The sequence below is a fragment of the Salmo salar genome, chromosome 17, assembly GCF_965601325.2.
Source record: "Salmo salar chromosome 17, fSalSal1, whole genome shotgun sequence".
Taxonomy (NCBI): domain Eukaryota; kingdom Metazoa; phylum Chordata; class Actinopteri; order Salmoniformes; family Salmonidae; genus Salmo; species Salmo salar.
In genome coordinates, this window is record NC_138307.1 from 50285804 (window position 1) to 50299572 (window position 13769).

The 13769-nt window shown below is 44.2% G+C and overlaps 1 protein-coding gene across 7 annotated transcripts in view; it reads right to left on the minus strand.

Annotated features, from left to right (window-relative positions):
* Window positions 1-5688: 5688 nt before the first annotated feature.
* Window positions 5689-13769, minus strand: part of LOC106576052 (transcription factor EC) — a 57865-nt gene continuing 49784 nt past the window's right edge. For 2 of the 7 annotated variants that reach the window (XM_014152887.3, XM_014152890.3), the window contains 5 exons: window positions 13499-13622; window positions 11926-11982; window positions 11712-11787; window positions 10637-10784; window positions 5690-6940 (listed from right to left, as the gene is read on the minus strand). In XM_014152887.3, coding sequence (XP_014008362.1) covers window positions 6482-6940; window positions 10637-10784; window positions 11712-11787; window positions 11926-11982; window positions 13499-13622 — 864 coding nt within the window. In that variant the 3' untranslated portion in view covers window positions 5690-6481. Of the gene's footprint in view, window positions 6941-10636; window positions 10812-11711; window positions 11788-11925; window positions 11983-13498; window positions 13623-13769 lie in introns of all 7 variants that reach the window. The other 5 variants (XM_045699704.2, XM_045699706.2, XM_045699703.2 and 2 more) reach the window with 4 other exon arrangements.

Here is a 13769-nt window from a genome sequence, read left to right on the forward strand (position 1 = left end):
TTTCGTAAGGGAATTGTATTGAACAAAACTGTCAATCACTTTGTGGCGTCACATCGACTATACAAACACTTAGTGTGATATGACACCAAGTAGGAAATGAAATGCCCTGCCTCCTTTTACACTCAGCCATCTGCGGATATGCATAGATTTTTTCAACTATTTTTCCCAAGACTTAATATAACTTAATGGCACATTAATATGTGTTAGGATACATGGGGCACGCAGTATGCTATCTAATCCATTAACCGAGTTCCTACTTTATATACACTGATATAGGCCGTTTTAAGTACATGTTGGCTAAATATCTTCTGCCTGCCTGGCGACGCGCTAGCTGAAATAATGATTTCGATATAAGTTAAGCTGATTTGCCTAAGCTACCGAGTAATTAACTGAACTTAATAATTTCATTTTGATTCATTTCCATCACCTGAATTATGTTTTGTCCTCCCTTTTGTGATGGTTGCATCTTCTTAAGCTTTAGCCACAGCCCTGTCAGGCATTTAGAGATACCTTTAAATCTGTAGCCACACTGACCTCTAGTGGTGCCTGGTCCCAATCAGGATGTCTCTGCGTCTCTGTCCCTCCCTGGCAGAGATTACATTTAACTGGGCTCAGAGGTGGCCAGACAGACACTCACGCTGTGTCCCAAATGGCAACCGTTTCCGCTATATAGTGCACTGTTTTTGACCATAGCCCAACACGGTGCCATTTGGCACGCAGCCTCAGTCCCGTCTCAGGTAATGAATCCGCTTTTGGACGGACGGTCTCGTCGGAGGCTTTACCCTCCAAACGCCCAGAGCTGGGATTGCCCACGACGGGCCGTGGAGAGATTAAGAGTCAATGTAATGAGAGCAAAATAGGTTCTTTTAGCTCCTTTGTCTCTTGTCCTTTCCTCTCACTCTGTACGGAGACTGACTTAACTCCGCACTGACTCCACACGGGCCAATCGCATCGACTTCTTTCTTCATCATTCCTCTCGCTCCTCTCCTCCCTCGGCCGGCTTCCTCTCTTTCGTTTTTTTCCCCCCTTTCCGTACACTTCCATTTTCCCTTGCGTCCATCCATCCATCCATACCCACTCATCCATACGATCCCATCACCTAAGATCTTTAGAATATGGGAAAATGCACACACTACTACTCTGCAGACATGGTAATAGGTATAATAGTGTCAGGTCTTGCATTTAATAAACAATTACCCATCAATTATGAATGAAGGCCCAGCGATGGCCTGGATTCCTGGGTGAGGGAGGAGAGGAGAGGGAGATAAAGAGGTGGATGAATAATGTAGACGAGTAGAAAGATGCCCATTGGAGAGAAAAGGCGCCCACCAAACGCCTCGGCCCACACAGCTAGAGCCAATTATCTCACTGTGGTAATGATCATCATATCAACCCCAAACTTGGCTGACATTTACCCACAGGTCACGCCCTGCACCTCGCCTCACCTCGTCTCTCTCTTGACTAACACACACTCACTTACGCCGGAGACACGCAGGAGAATAGACAGACACACTACAGCACATTGTCCAATTGCACTCTCCACTATTAGATTCAACTTTAATTAAAAAACATTTTTTACTGAATATTTTTTGCTCGGTTGGTTTCCCCCTCAGGTGTTTGAGGGGGTTCGGGGCGGTAAGGGTTCTGGTGTTGGCAGTTATAGCAGCGAACATCATAGCCCTAGACCTGTCGCTCCCGTTTTGAATTACAAATCAATCAGGGCCTTCCATGGCCACCGTTCCCCCCCACTGTTCCCGCCAACCCCACTGCCCCACCAAGGTCACCGAGATTACAGAAGGTTACCAGAGAGAGAACGAGGAAGAGTGGGAGTGGGGGCCAGTGATGGGAGGATTAGCATAGCAGTTCCCAATAGCGGAGGAATTAAACGGGGAAAGCTAGCTGCTAACCCAACAAAACGGACCTGCTTTTTTGCTCCATTAGAATACATTAGCCGGAGATATTATGGATGGCGAGGGGGAGAGAGTCGGAGAAGGGATATTTTGGCCCCCTCGGATCAGAGGCTGGCCCGGAGGTGCTAAAGGCAACCCGTTAGTGTGGAGGATGAGGCTGAATCAGGGAGCCACAATTGAACCCCAATTGAGCCCCAGTGGATGGCTCCTCTATGGGCCCAGGCTGGATAACACGGACATCTTGGATCCCTGGTGGATCCCCAATGGCTCCCTCAGGCCCCGGGGCTCTGGTTGTAATGGGATCAGAGGCAGCCAGGACCCAGCCTGGACACAGTGCAGCTAGACACACTATTAGCCAAGTCTGTGGCATAAAGGAGGCTGCCGTCTGTAACTACTTTATAAGTACCTTCCTTCTTATACTGTAGTTCTTGGTATGTTCATAGACGTGCGTATAGACAACATCTGGCCATGTAATTGAATGCATGTCCATATGCATGACCATATGCCTAGGCTATTCGTGTGAACACCCATATAAAATAGTGAGTTCAGTAATTGTTCCTTTTTTTTCATTTAATTTGAACACTGAAAGAAAGATATGCAGAGGGATCACATTAACGTTTCAGAGAAACCTTGATACGGTTTGTCCTGGCTTTCTGCACGGAGATATTAACTGACTATATGAACGCTACAGTGTTCTGTTCTCTCTGTCGTTGGTTGGATTGACATTTTCCTAATGATGTGCTTTCTTTCTCTCATCCATGTCCCTCCGCTCACCTCTCGGCCCCGCCCACTGATTTAAAACACATACAAATGTAACCGCCTGCCTTTATTGTCAGAATAAAACAAAAACGCGGTTCGAGACACCTTTGGTCCCCCCCCTCCGCGCCTCCATCTGTTGAACATCTGGAATTGTGTGGCTCAAATAATTGGAAGTCAATTTGTTTGAAGTTATGTTTTGGCATCTGTTTCGATTCATAAAAACCTCTGGAAATTGCATTCATTTAATAGTGTTTCGAAGCCCAGCTGGTTATTTTTCATCCCTTTCTGTTCCGTCGTTAATGCGATGGTTTGCTGGCGTGTGACGTGGGAGTTTGTGAGAGACTGGTCATGGTGTGGTCTCGCCTCGTAAAGGCTCAATGGACTGGAGGCCCAGCCCCAAAGGATCATGGGATGTATTGTGGTGGTACTGTACAGCATGGCGGAGGGGCGCTACAGTATCTGCAAATATCTAATGACACTCTGGCTCTGGTCAAAAGTAGTGTATTATATTATAGGGAATACAGTGTCATTTGGCCATGGTCTGAAGTCCTGTACTAGATTATCAATGGAGTGCAATTTGCCATATGTATCCAGTACTCAGGATCTCTGGATCAGAATCAGCATGTTGTTTACCACACGGCAACTCTGAGTCCAGGCATGAAAATACATATGACACTGCTGTCATTTTGTTACTCACAGTCAAATTTCATTGAACTTGTGCACAAGCCTTGTCACAGGCCAGATGCTGATGACCGTTTGTAAAATGTATTTTTTTCCCCCTCCTGCTCGGGTTGGTGTGGCAGGTGAGGAGGTGAGAATATAGTGTGTGTGCCTGTGCGCACACACATATACATATGCGAGTGTGTGTGTGTGTCAGAGTGCTCGTTGTGTTCCAGAGTTGCCATTGGCAGCTTCAGCAGGGGAAAGCATTGTAGCACGCTACGCTGGCAGCTGTGGCATTCTGTACAGGTGACAGCTCTGCAGCATCCGTGTCAACCTTAGTGGGAAAAGGGGTGAGAAATTGTTAGCCGCGCTAGCACCTCGGAGGTTCATTACATCAATTGGGTTCATAAGACTGGTCTTTATTGGAGTCCATATACTGTACATCTAGAAGAAACCCAAATGTACTTGTAATTTTACTGGCGTAATGTTAAAATTATATGTTCATAATTAATTTTTTTATATACAAGAAAGGAAGGAGTTAATTAACATTAACATGAAAGCCTTTTGGGGTTTGTTCGTTTGCCTCGCTGGTTTAATCAACCACAATAACTCTCTGGGTTTGTATTGGGATTGGTAAAACGAGAGTTTTGGGTTTTTGACCAGAGTACACAGCATACTGCTGCCACCTACTGGTGAACTTTAGCATTGAACTACTCCTGCTTCAGGAAGTGGTGAGGTAATGCTCTGCTACGCACAGAAGTTATACAATAAAGCAATAGAAAGATTGTTTTACAAACCACACAGTTTTGGCAGTTACTCTAGTAGAGGAATAATTATAATCTCTGTCGTATGCAGAAGGTTAGACAGAGGGCATGGCAGCACCATATCAAGAAAGGTTTTAAATATTATAAACTAATCTGTTTTACATCTTTACATAAAATCTGTTTTACATCTTTACATTCATCTTTAGTTATTGAATGTATCGGTTCATGTTTTCTATATTAAACAGTTATCGGATACTCTTAATAATGTATGACTGTTTTGTCAATATATATGTTGTATCCCTGTCTTGCCCCCGAGTTTCCAAAGCTGTGGTTTAATGAACTGTGATATTCCGAATAAAACTTCCTAGTTCTGATGTCACCGTTGCCTCAGGCCACATCACTGTTTGAAGCCCCTTGAGATGAAACCATGAACTTTGTTCAATATTATCTTTGATGAAGCAAGGATTCTGGACAGAGTTGAAATGCATTCAATCTATGAAATGTCTTATTTTAGTCACATAATGAGAAGCTTGTGTATCTAAATCATGTATTTTATATTGTTTTGCAATAGGAGAGTATCTGGAGATAATCATATTGACATCAAAATGTAAATTGTGCCTTTGGAAAATTCTCCGAGACCCTCCATGTTTTCTCCTTAATGAAAATCCATATTTACCTTCCATAATTGCATTGGCCAATTACTTGTAAACATCACTCATCGCTTTGTAGTTGGGCTGTCTATATTGCATAATGATTGGGGGTTCAATTTTATTTTGTAGCTATAGAGGAGATGCAGGCAGTTATCTTTCAATTTCATTATGGGAGAAACATACAAGCTAATAACATTCTAAAACATTCATTTAGAAGAGCTTTGATGAGGAACACAGGCTATCCACTGAAACGCATTGAAATGTTGCTTTTTTTCCCTAATCTGGACTGTTGTATTATTAATGCATAAATGTAATATGATTAGAAAATATCCACTAATGAAATATTTATTCTAAAGATTTCAGCGTTATATGTATCCAAAACAAGACGGACTAAATTTTTATGAGTAAAGTTTAGATGTTATTTCAAGCAACTATTTTGATTCTCAGTGATTAATTGGACAGTATATTCTTTAAAACCAGTCATCTAGCCTCTTCAGAGAACTTTAAACGAACAAGTATTTTAAAGCCTACTGTATACTCTCCTTTAATTCGGGCCTTTTCCCTGTCCTTAAGAGCCCTTAACTGGATCAGCACCATCACTCCTCATTTTCCCATTCTCTCTGTCTTCTCTCTGTCACTCATTTACTGTCTGTCGCCCTGGGTGAGAACCCCCGTTTTACCCACACCCACCTCTGTTCAGACACAGCTCCCCTGTATGGACTTTCATTCATCAGTTTAGCCTCATAGGTCTAGCCTCCTCTGATTTTGTGATAATCAACCTTTCTGTCACTCCTCCTGGTTCATAACTGAGCTGCTCCTGCTGGATAGGAAAGAATGAAAGTTAACAGGTCTCCATACTTTTTTGATGATAGAGTAGGGCGTAATATTACAAATTAAACACAAGAGCTTTTGTGTTGGGTATGTGGTGCGCGTGTGTGATTATAATGACAAAACGCCAATTCTGATTTATACAAAAAAAAGGGGTTTATTATATTTTCCCCACCCCACCAATAGAAAAGAGAGCATGTTAGAAAGTGTAATGTTTTTTAGGAATACATGGATTAAAACACATATAAATACATAAAACATTTTATAAAAATAAATGTAAAGATGAACGAAGGACGTGTTAGGCTTTTTCGGCTAGTATCACTGTTCCATTTTAATTTCTGTTTGGAAGAGGAACCACCAGTAACTAACGTTAGATAGGGCCCATCAGTGAACCTCAATGGTTTAAAGTCCTTTATACAATAACAGTAATACTATACCTCTGAAAAGGAAGCAATCCTCTTTTGGCATGTCGCAAAGACACGTGATCGGTACAGTGAAGTAGTCTGTATAGTTTACAGTGGTGTACAACAACCCCAGTGTTCAATGCACTGTGGAGCAGTATTTTAAGATCAGTATGGACCGATTGTCTTTCTCCCTTTTTCTCATGAGTCTGGTTCTGTCTGCGAGGCAGAGGTGCTGGATGCACTCTCGGCCAAAGTTTTTAAAAAGTGGGAGTGCCAGTGTTAACTAACCCTGGTCCTGGAGAGCCACAGGGTGTGCAGGCTTCTGCTCCGGCCCAGCACTAACACACCTGAGCCCACGAATCAAGCTCTCAATGATTCGAGCTGGTCAGTGGAATCGGATGTGTTGGTGCTGGGCTGGAACAAATCCCTGCACCACTTTGTGAGGGTGACCAACTGCTGTTTGTCCTTTGACCTTTGACACGGGGTCGCGGAGGGGTCAGGGATCATAGGTCATCGTCGCCATCGTCCGAGCTGAAGCTGCTCCTGTGACTGGAGTCCTTGGAGGCGTCGGGCGAGCCGGCGGAGAGAAGCGGGTCGGTGCCGAAAGGCGAGAGCGGGTTGTCCATGAGGATCTCGTCCAGCCGTTGCTCCTCTTTGAGCGTGGAGCTGAAGAAGTCTGTGAAATGAGACAGCGGGTCGGAGAAAGTGGTGGAGCCATCAACCACCCCCTGACCCTGGTCTGTAAGCCCGGTGACCATGGCTGGCATGGAGGTCCTCTGGAGGTACTCCCCGTTCAGCTCTTCCTGGTACAGGGGTGGCTGGAGACCCTGCTGTGACTGGGGAGCTAAGGGCTCCTGCTGTTGTTGTTTTTGTTGTTTGAGGAGGTGGGAGGAGAGCTCTACAGTACCCAGGGCAGTGGCCATGCTGGGGAGGCCATGAGCACGGGCCTGGATCTCCAACTCCTGAAACGCACAGAAAATGATCAAGGATCAGGACAGTGTTATTCTCAAATACATATGAATGGGAACAGTGTTGAAGAAGAAGACTTTTCTCAGAATGAGCTCGGTACGATTTGGCAACCCTTATATATATATATATATATATATATATATACACACACACACACACACACACACACACACACACACCCCTCCTCCCCGACACACACACACATCCCTCATGGTCTGGTAGATTATTATGGATTGACTTTAGAACTTCTTCGGGATCGGGGATGGTTGAGCTAACGTAGACTAATGCGATTAGCATGAGGTTGTAAGTAACAAGAAAATTTCCCAGGACATAGACATCTCTGATAATGGCAGAAAGCTTAAATTCTTGTTAATCGAACTGCACTGTCCAATTTACAGTAGCTATTACAGTGAAATAATACCATGCTATTGTTTGAGGAGAGTGCACAATTTTGAAAATGAAAAGTTATTAATAAACAAATTAGGCACATTTGGGCAGTCTTGATACAACATTTTGAACAGAAATGAAATGGTTCCATCTATCGGCCTAAATCTAAACTTGCCCTGAGCTGGAATAATACATTATGGCCTTTCTCTTGCGTTTCAAAAAATACACTGCTCAAAAAAATAAAGGGAACACTTAAACAACACAATGTAACTCCAAGTCAATCACACTTCTGTGAAATGAAACTGTCCACTTAGGAAGCAACACTGATTGACAATAAATTTCACATGCTGTTGTGCAAATGGAATAGACAACAGGTGGAAATTATAGGCAATTAGCAAGACACCTCCAATAAAAGAGTGGTTCGGCAGGTGGTGACCACAGACCACTTCTCAGTTCTTATGCTTCCTGGCTGATGTTTTGGTCACTGTTGAATGCTGGCGGTGCTTTCACTCTAGTGGTAGCATGAGACGGAGTCTACAACCCACACAAGTGGCTCAGGTAGTGCAGCTCATCCAGGATGGCACATCAATGCGAGCTGTGGCAATAAGGTTTGCTGTGTCTGTCAGCGTAGTGTCCAGAGCATGGAGGCGCTACCAGGAGACAGGCCAGTACATCAGGAGACGTGGAGGAGGCCGTAGGAGGGCAACAACCCAGCAGCAGGGCCGCTACCTCCACCTTTGTGCAAGGAGGAGCAGGAGGAGCACTGCCAGAGCCCTGCAAAATGACCTCCAGCAGGCCACAAATGTGCATGTGTCTGCTCAAACGGTCAGAAACAGACTCCATGAGGGTGGTATGAGGGCCCGACGTCCACAGGTGGGGGTTGTGCTTACAGCCCAACACCGTGCAGGACATTTGGCATTTGCCAGAGAACACCAAGATTGGCAAATTCGCCACTGGCGCCCTGTGCTCGTCACAGATGAAGCAGGTTCACACTGAGCACATGTGACAGACGTGACAGAGTCTGGAGACGCTGTGGAGAACATTCTGCTGCCTGCAACATCCTCCACCATGACAGGTTTGGTGGTGGGTCAGTCATGGTGTGGGGTGGCATTTCTTTGGGGGGCCGCACAGCCCTCCATGTGCTCGCTAGAGGTAGCCTGACTGCCATTAGGTACCGAGATGAGATCCTCAGACCCCTTGTGAGACCATATGCTGGTGCGGTTGGCCCTGGGTTCCTCCTAATGCAAACAATGCTAGACCTCATGTGGCTGGAGTGTGTCAGCAGTTCCTGCAAGAGGAAGGCATTGATGCTATGGACTGGCCCGCCCGTTCCCCAGACCTGAATCCAATTGAGCACATCTGGGACATCATGTCTCGCTCCATCCACCAACGCCACGTTGCACCACAGACTGTCCAGGAGTTGGCGGATGCTTTAGTCCAGGTCTGGGAGGAGATCCCTCAGGAGACCATCCGCCACCTCATCAGGAGCATGCCCTGGCGTTGTTGGGAGGTCATACAGACACGTGGAGGCCACACACACTACTGAGCCTCATTTTGACTTGTTTTAAGGACATTACATAAAAGTTGGATCAGCCTGTAGTGTGGTTTTCCACTTTAATTTTGAGTGTGACTCCAAATCCAGACCTCCATGGGTTGATAAATTGGATTTCCATTGATTATTTTTGTGTGATTTTGTTGTCAGCACATTCAACTATGTCAAGAAAAAAGTATTTAATAAGATTATTTCATTCATTCAGATCTAGGATGTGTTATTTTTGTGTTCCCTTTATTTTTTTGCGCAGTATACAAAAGAACGTTTTTTTTTCTTTGTATCATCTTTTACCAAATCTATTGTGTTATATTCTACTACATTCCTTTCACATTTCCATGAACTTCAAAGTGTTTCCTTCCAAATGGTACCAAGAATATGCATATCCTGTGCTTCAGGGCTTGAGCTACAGGCAGTTAGATTTGGGTATGTCATTTTAGGCGAAAATTGAAAACAAAAAGGGGGTAATCCTTAAGAGGATTCTAATAGCACTCTAATGTAGTGGATGCCAATCCATTTAATCTACCCCTCGTCTCCAGACCCCCTCTCAGGAAGCAGCCAGGGCCCTTGGGGTTTGTGCCATAAACATGATAGGGAGGAACCAATGGCAAAACCTCATCAATCAGCTACCAGCAGGTCAGCAATATGGTTCACGCCTCCCCATCAATGCTCTACTAGCAGTAACAATATGGACAACAGTCTGTTGTCAGTCTACCTTGATAACGGTTATCCTAGCATGTCGTTTAGCTAAACAAAACACGGGGGATAAAAAAAAGTGTTGAGGAATGCGATACAAGTTAGAAGCATCACTGTTCCCACGTTACGTGATGCAAAGTTATAACCATCTGTTTTTCTCAGTTTAAACATCTTTCTGTAGGATTCCAACAGTATATTTAAGTAAGACTAGCTGTGATGTTTGTGTGGGTGATGCTTGGTGTTGATGCTGTCTTTCGCCCTACAGTGTAATATCAACTGTCGTCAGCACTTATTTGGCTAACACTTTGAAGCTAGTGTTCTGTTAAATGCTTTTGTTAGCTCTCTCCACATGAAATGTCTCTTTACGCCTCTTTTGAGTTTTATGTGTTTTGTTGGTCTCAACGTCCTTTAGGATGACACTGTTACAATGAGAAGTTTAGCTTGACTATGAGTTCGGCGTAAGAGCCAGAGCCGTGAATGTGCTGATTCATTTGGTGGTTAATTGCGACGTCTCGGTAGCTGAGGACTTGTGGTAACGTCTCCACTGTCTGCTTGGCTCTACTCTGCTGCCATGTCAATCCCCATTTGCCCCGTTTTAACGCATCATTTTAGGGCAACGGAAAGTGGGGGGAGAGAGGCATGACTCTGGGCATTATTATGACTCACAATCTAATTCTGACCTGATTCCTCCTTCCGGAAGTATGGAGCCGAAGTCTATCACTCTATTTATTAATCAGGTAATTATTGTGTCATGGAGAGGAGAAGTGGAAAAGAGGAGCGGTGGAAGAGAAGAGAGGTGATGGGGAACTGCTTGACAAACATCAATACGAGCAGGGCCGGTCTCTGCCAGGGAGTGGGGGTGTAAGGGTATGGGGGTTAGGTAGGTATAGAGCACTGAGCTGGCAGGGGAAAGGGGGGGGGTCTCTATTGAGCATCAGGGCCCCGTGATGGTGTGCATTGGCATGGTGTTAAGGATGAGGAAGTCGCTGGATTGGGGATCTGTAGAGGTAGGGGGCCGGGTTTTGAGGGTGTCTCTTTCTCTCTCCATAGTCCATACCTGGATCCTGAGCAGTAGCTTCCTGTTGGCGTGCTCCATCTTCTTCTGCCTGTTCTCCAGCTCTCTGGTGTGCTGCTGCTCCTTCTGCAGCCACTTGATGTACTCCACCGACGCCTTGAGAATGGTGCCTTTGTTCCAGCGCATATCACTACGGCAGAGGGACATAAAAGATAACCTTTTATTCACCGCCTCAGCGGAATGTTCTGTACAAAAACGTATGCAGGAACCCATTTTTTATATATGAATAAGAAATGGTGATTTACATGGCCAATTATTCATTCTCGGACATTACATCCAGCCTTTGAATGGGAATTTTAATAGAATAGTTAAGTATAAGTACGTCTACAGAAAGTCCATTCTGGAACCGCTTGTATGGTAAAATTAATCCTCAGGTAAAAATAGGTATCGGAAGAGGGGGGGGGATGTGACTTTGGAAGAAGCCAAGAGTGCAGGCGCCATTCCCTGATACCATTACTTTTTAAAAGCAGGACGCAGTTGTAAAATGCACCTTTCTTTGGAACAAGACGTTGGTCTGCTCCACAGCTAATAATCTTCTTTATCTTGTCTTAATGGCACGGCGACAGCGGTAACCTTCCATTTAAATTCTATCAAAAGTTCAATTGCGGTTGGGACAGTCGGTTTCCAATTCCGGCTTCCGTATTCCATCTTAGTGGGCCAATTGTGCTCAAACTTTGATTCAAATGGGTGGTGGCCCTCTTTGCGTTTGACCCCAATCTTCATCATTGAGCTCTAAGCTGTAGTCTACTGTTAAGAACCCAAAGAACATTCAGACTCACTACTTTGCAGAGCGTGAAGACTACAATAGCTACTCAAGTACACCCTTGAAATAGGAGCGAAATGTGCTCTTGAGTATTAATTTGAATTCAATGAACAACATGTAGCGGGCTGTGCTTAGTGTTTGATATGCTCAACAGCAGCCAGACATTTGTACATCTATTCATGGCAATAGACTTGATCATGGGGAGTTGCTTTGCAATATTGAGTCAGGTAAACTAATGTTTTGAACATAATAAACACTGAGAGAAGTGTAGCAAGCGCTAGCTAGACCACTTACGGGTCATTCGACTTTGGTATCATTGTTCCAAGTTCTTTGATTCTGTAGTTAATGTTGTATCTTCTTCTTCTTTCAACTGGTGAGAGAGAGAGAGAGAGAGAGAGAGAGAGAGAGAGAGAGAGAGAGAGAGAGAGGAGAGAGAGAACATTAAGTTACTTTAGTGCCCCACACAATGCTTCTGAAGGTACTCTGTATTGAGTGGGGCGGCTCGTACTCAAGTTGTGGTTGTCTTTCTTCTGTCGTTCTTTGGCCATCACTCTCGTTTCATGTTCTGTGAAACACAAAGAAGAACACAGGCTGATAAGAAACACACACAGAGCGTAAAAGAAGCTCCAGTCAGTTGATACACAGTTCTGGCCTGGATATTTCTGGGGTGGCAGACAGAGTGGAGATCATCTTCGCCACCACAGACACAGAGCCTGAACCTTCCACAGAGCCTTAACCTTCCACACAAGCACACTCAGTGAAAGGACACGATTTATCCCGCTCGCTCCCAGCCCGCCTGGCATACATAGCATTGTCTCTTCTCTTTGGTTCATTGTGAAAAATCTGTGTCCTCTCTTAAACCACTCAGCCTGGCAATTAAGTCCGCTTAACAAATTTGCTGATCTACCCTTGAGGGAAAAGGCATGGTATAGCGTTCATATTCACATTCACATTTCTCCCAAATTATATAATCAGAACCTGTGATTGGATTTCTCAATTCGTCTCTGTTGATTCAATAAGGTCATTTAGACTTCTGTGTAACTGCCCGTTGTCTGACCGCACACTTATATGAAAAATATACTGATTCACTTATTTTCTCGTCGGAGCTAATTCAATTAGCTTTACTTGATGCATGGCATTCATAAACCGTTTCTCAGAGGTCCTTTGTGTTGGGGACTAGAACACAAAAAAATCCATGATGCTTCCGTAGACCATAAACCGAGGCCATTGGTAATTAGGTATGTGAGTGATACAACTGTAATCCAAACACTACGCATTTAAGGGAAACATCTATTTGCTACATGGAAACACATTTGTCCTGTTTTCCCTTCAGCTTCCTTCTTCATCGGACTTGATACGGCTAGACATGGAACTCATGCTACTACCCATGCACCCTATAGAAGCTATCCTTAACTTATCCAAACAAATCCATGTTGAATCTGTCCTCCACTATACAAAGTGACTGACAAGCTATAGATGCTGTATAGAATACACCGTGGCAATCAGCTGAGAGCAGACAAACGTAATCGAAGGACACAGATATTGATGACTTTATTTTGTTAGAAATTGAATAGTTTGTATAGGATGAATGCTGTACACATCAGGGCTAAAGAAGAGGGCTTTCCCAGTAGAACATGCTACTCTATAGACCTGTAGACCTCTACTGCAGTCTCCCATTGGTCAGTAATAGACTGTGGGAACACCTTATTAGACTGGAAGGCTCGGTTTTGGTTAATCCTGTCTCCAGATTTAGGATTTGTGCATTTAGGACATGCTGCCTACACAGCATTTTGTCTTCATTTTAGTCAGCCAAAGAAGAAAAATGTCTAAATGGATTACTCTTTCTCATTTCCTGTTGTTGTGCGCCTTAAAAAATGCCAAACTTATTCTTTCATTAAAAAAATTAGATGCCAGTAACTGACATGATTTGTCAGGAATGTGTTTCCTAAAGTGTTGTATTCTTATGCTACAGTATGTGGTTGAGTTTCACACTTCTATCCTCTTGAAATATTTTTTATGTGATCATGCATTGATTATTTTGATGCATTGATTATCTTCAGCGCTATGATGTGTGTTCGTACCTGTGACTTCCCTTTTTACAGTAGTGAGCATAGTGGGGCGTAAGGTGGGTGTCATTCGGCTATGAGGGGCTGTAGTCATACCTGGTTCACCCCCATAGATGTCCAGCATGCTGCTACTGAGCACCTGGAGAGGAGAGGAGAGGAGAGGAGAGGAGAGGAGAGGAGAGGAGAGGAGAGGAGAGGAGAGGAGAGGAGAGGAGAGGAGAGGAGAGGAGAGGAATGTCAGGGAATGGTTGAACACAGACACATAGATACGGAGAGAACATTTCAT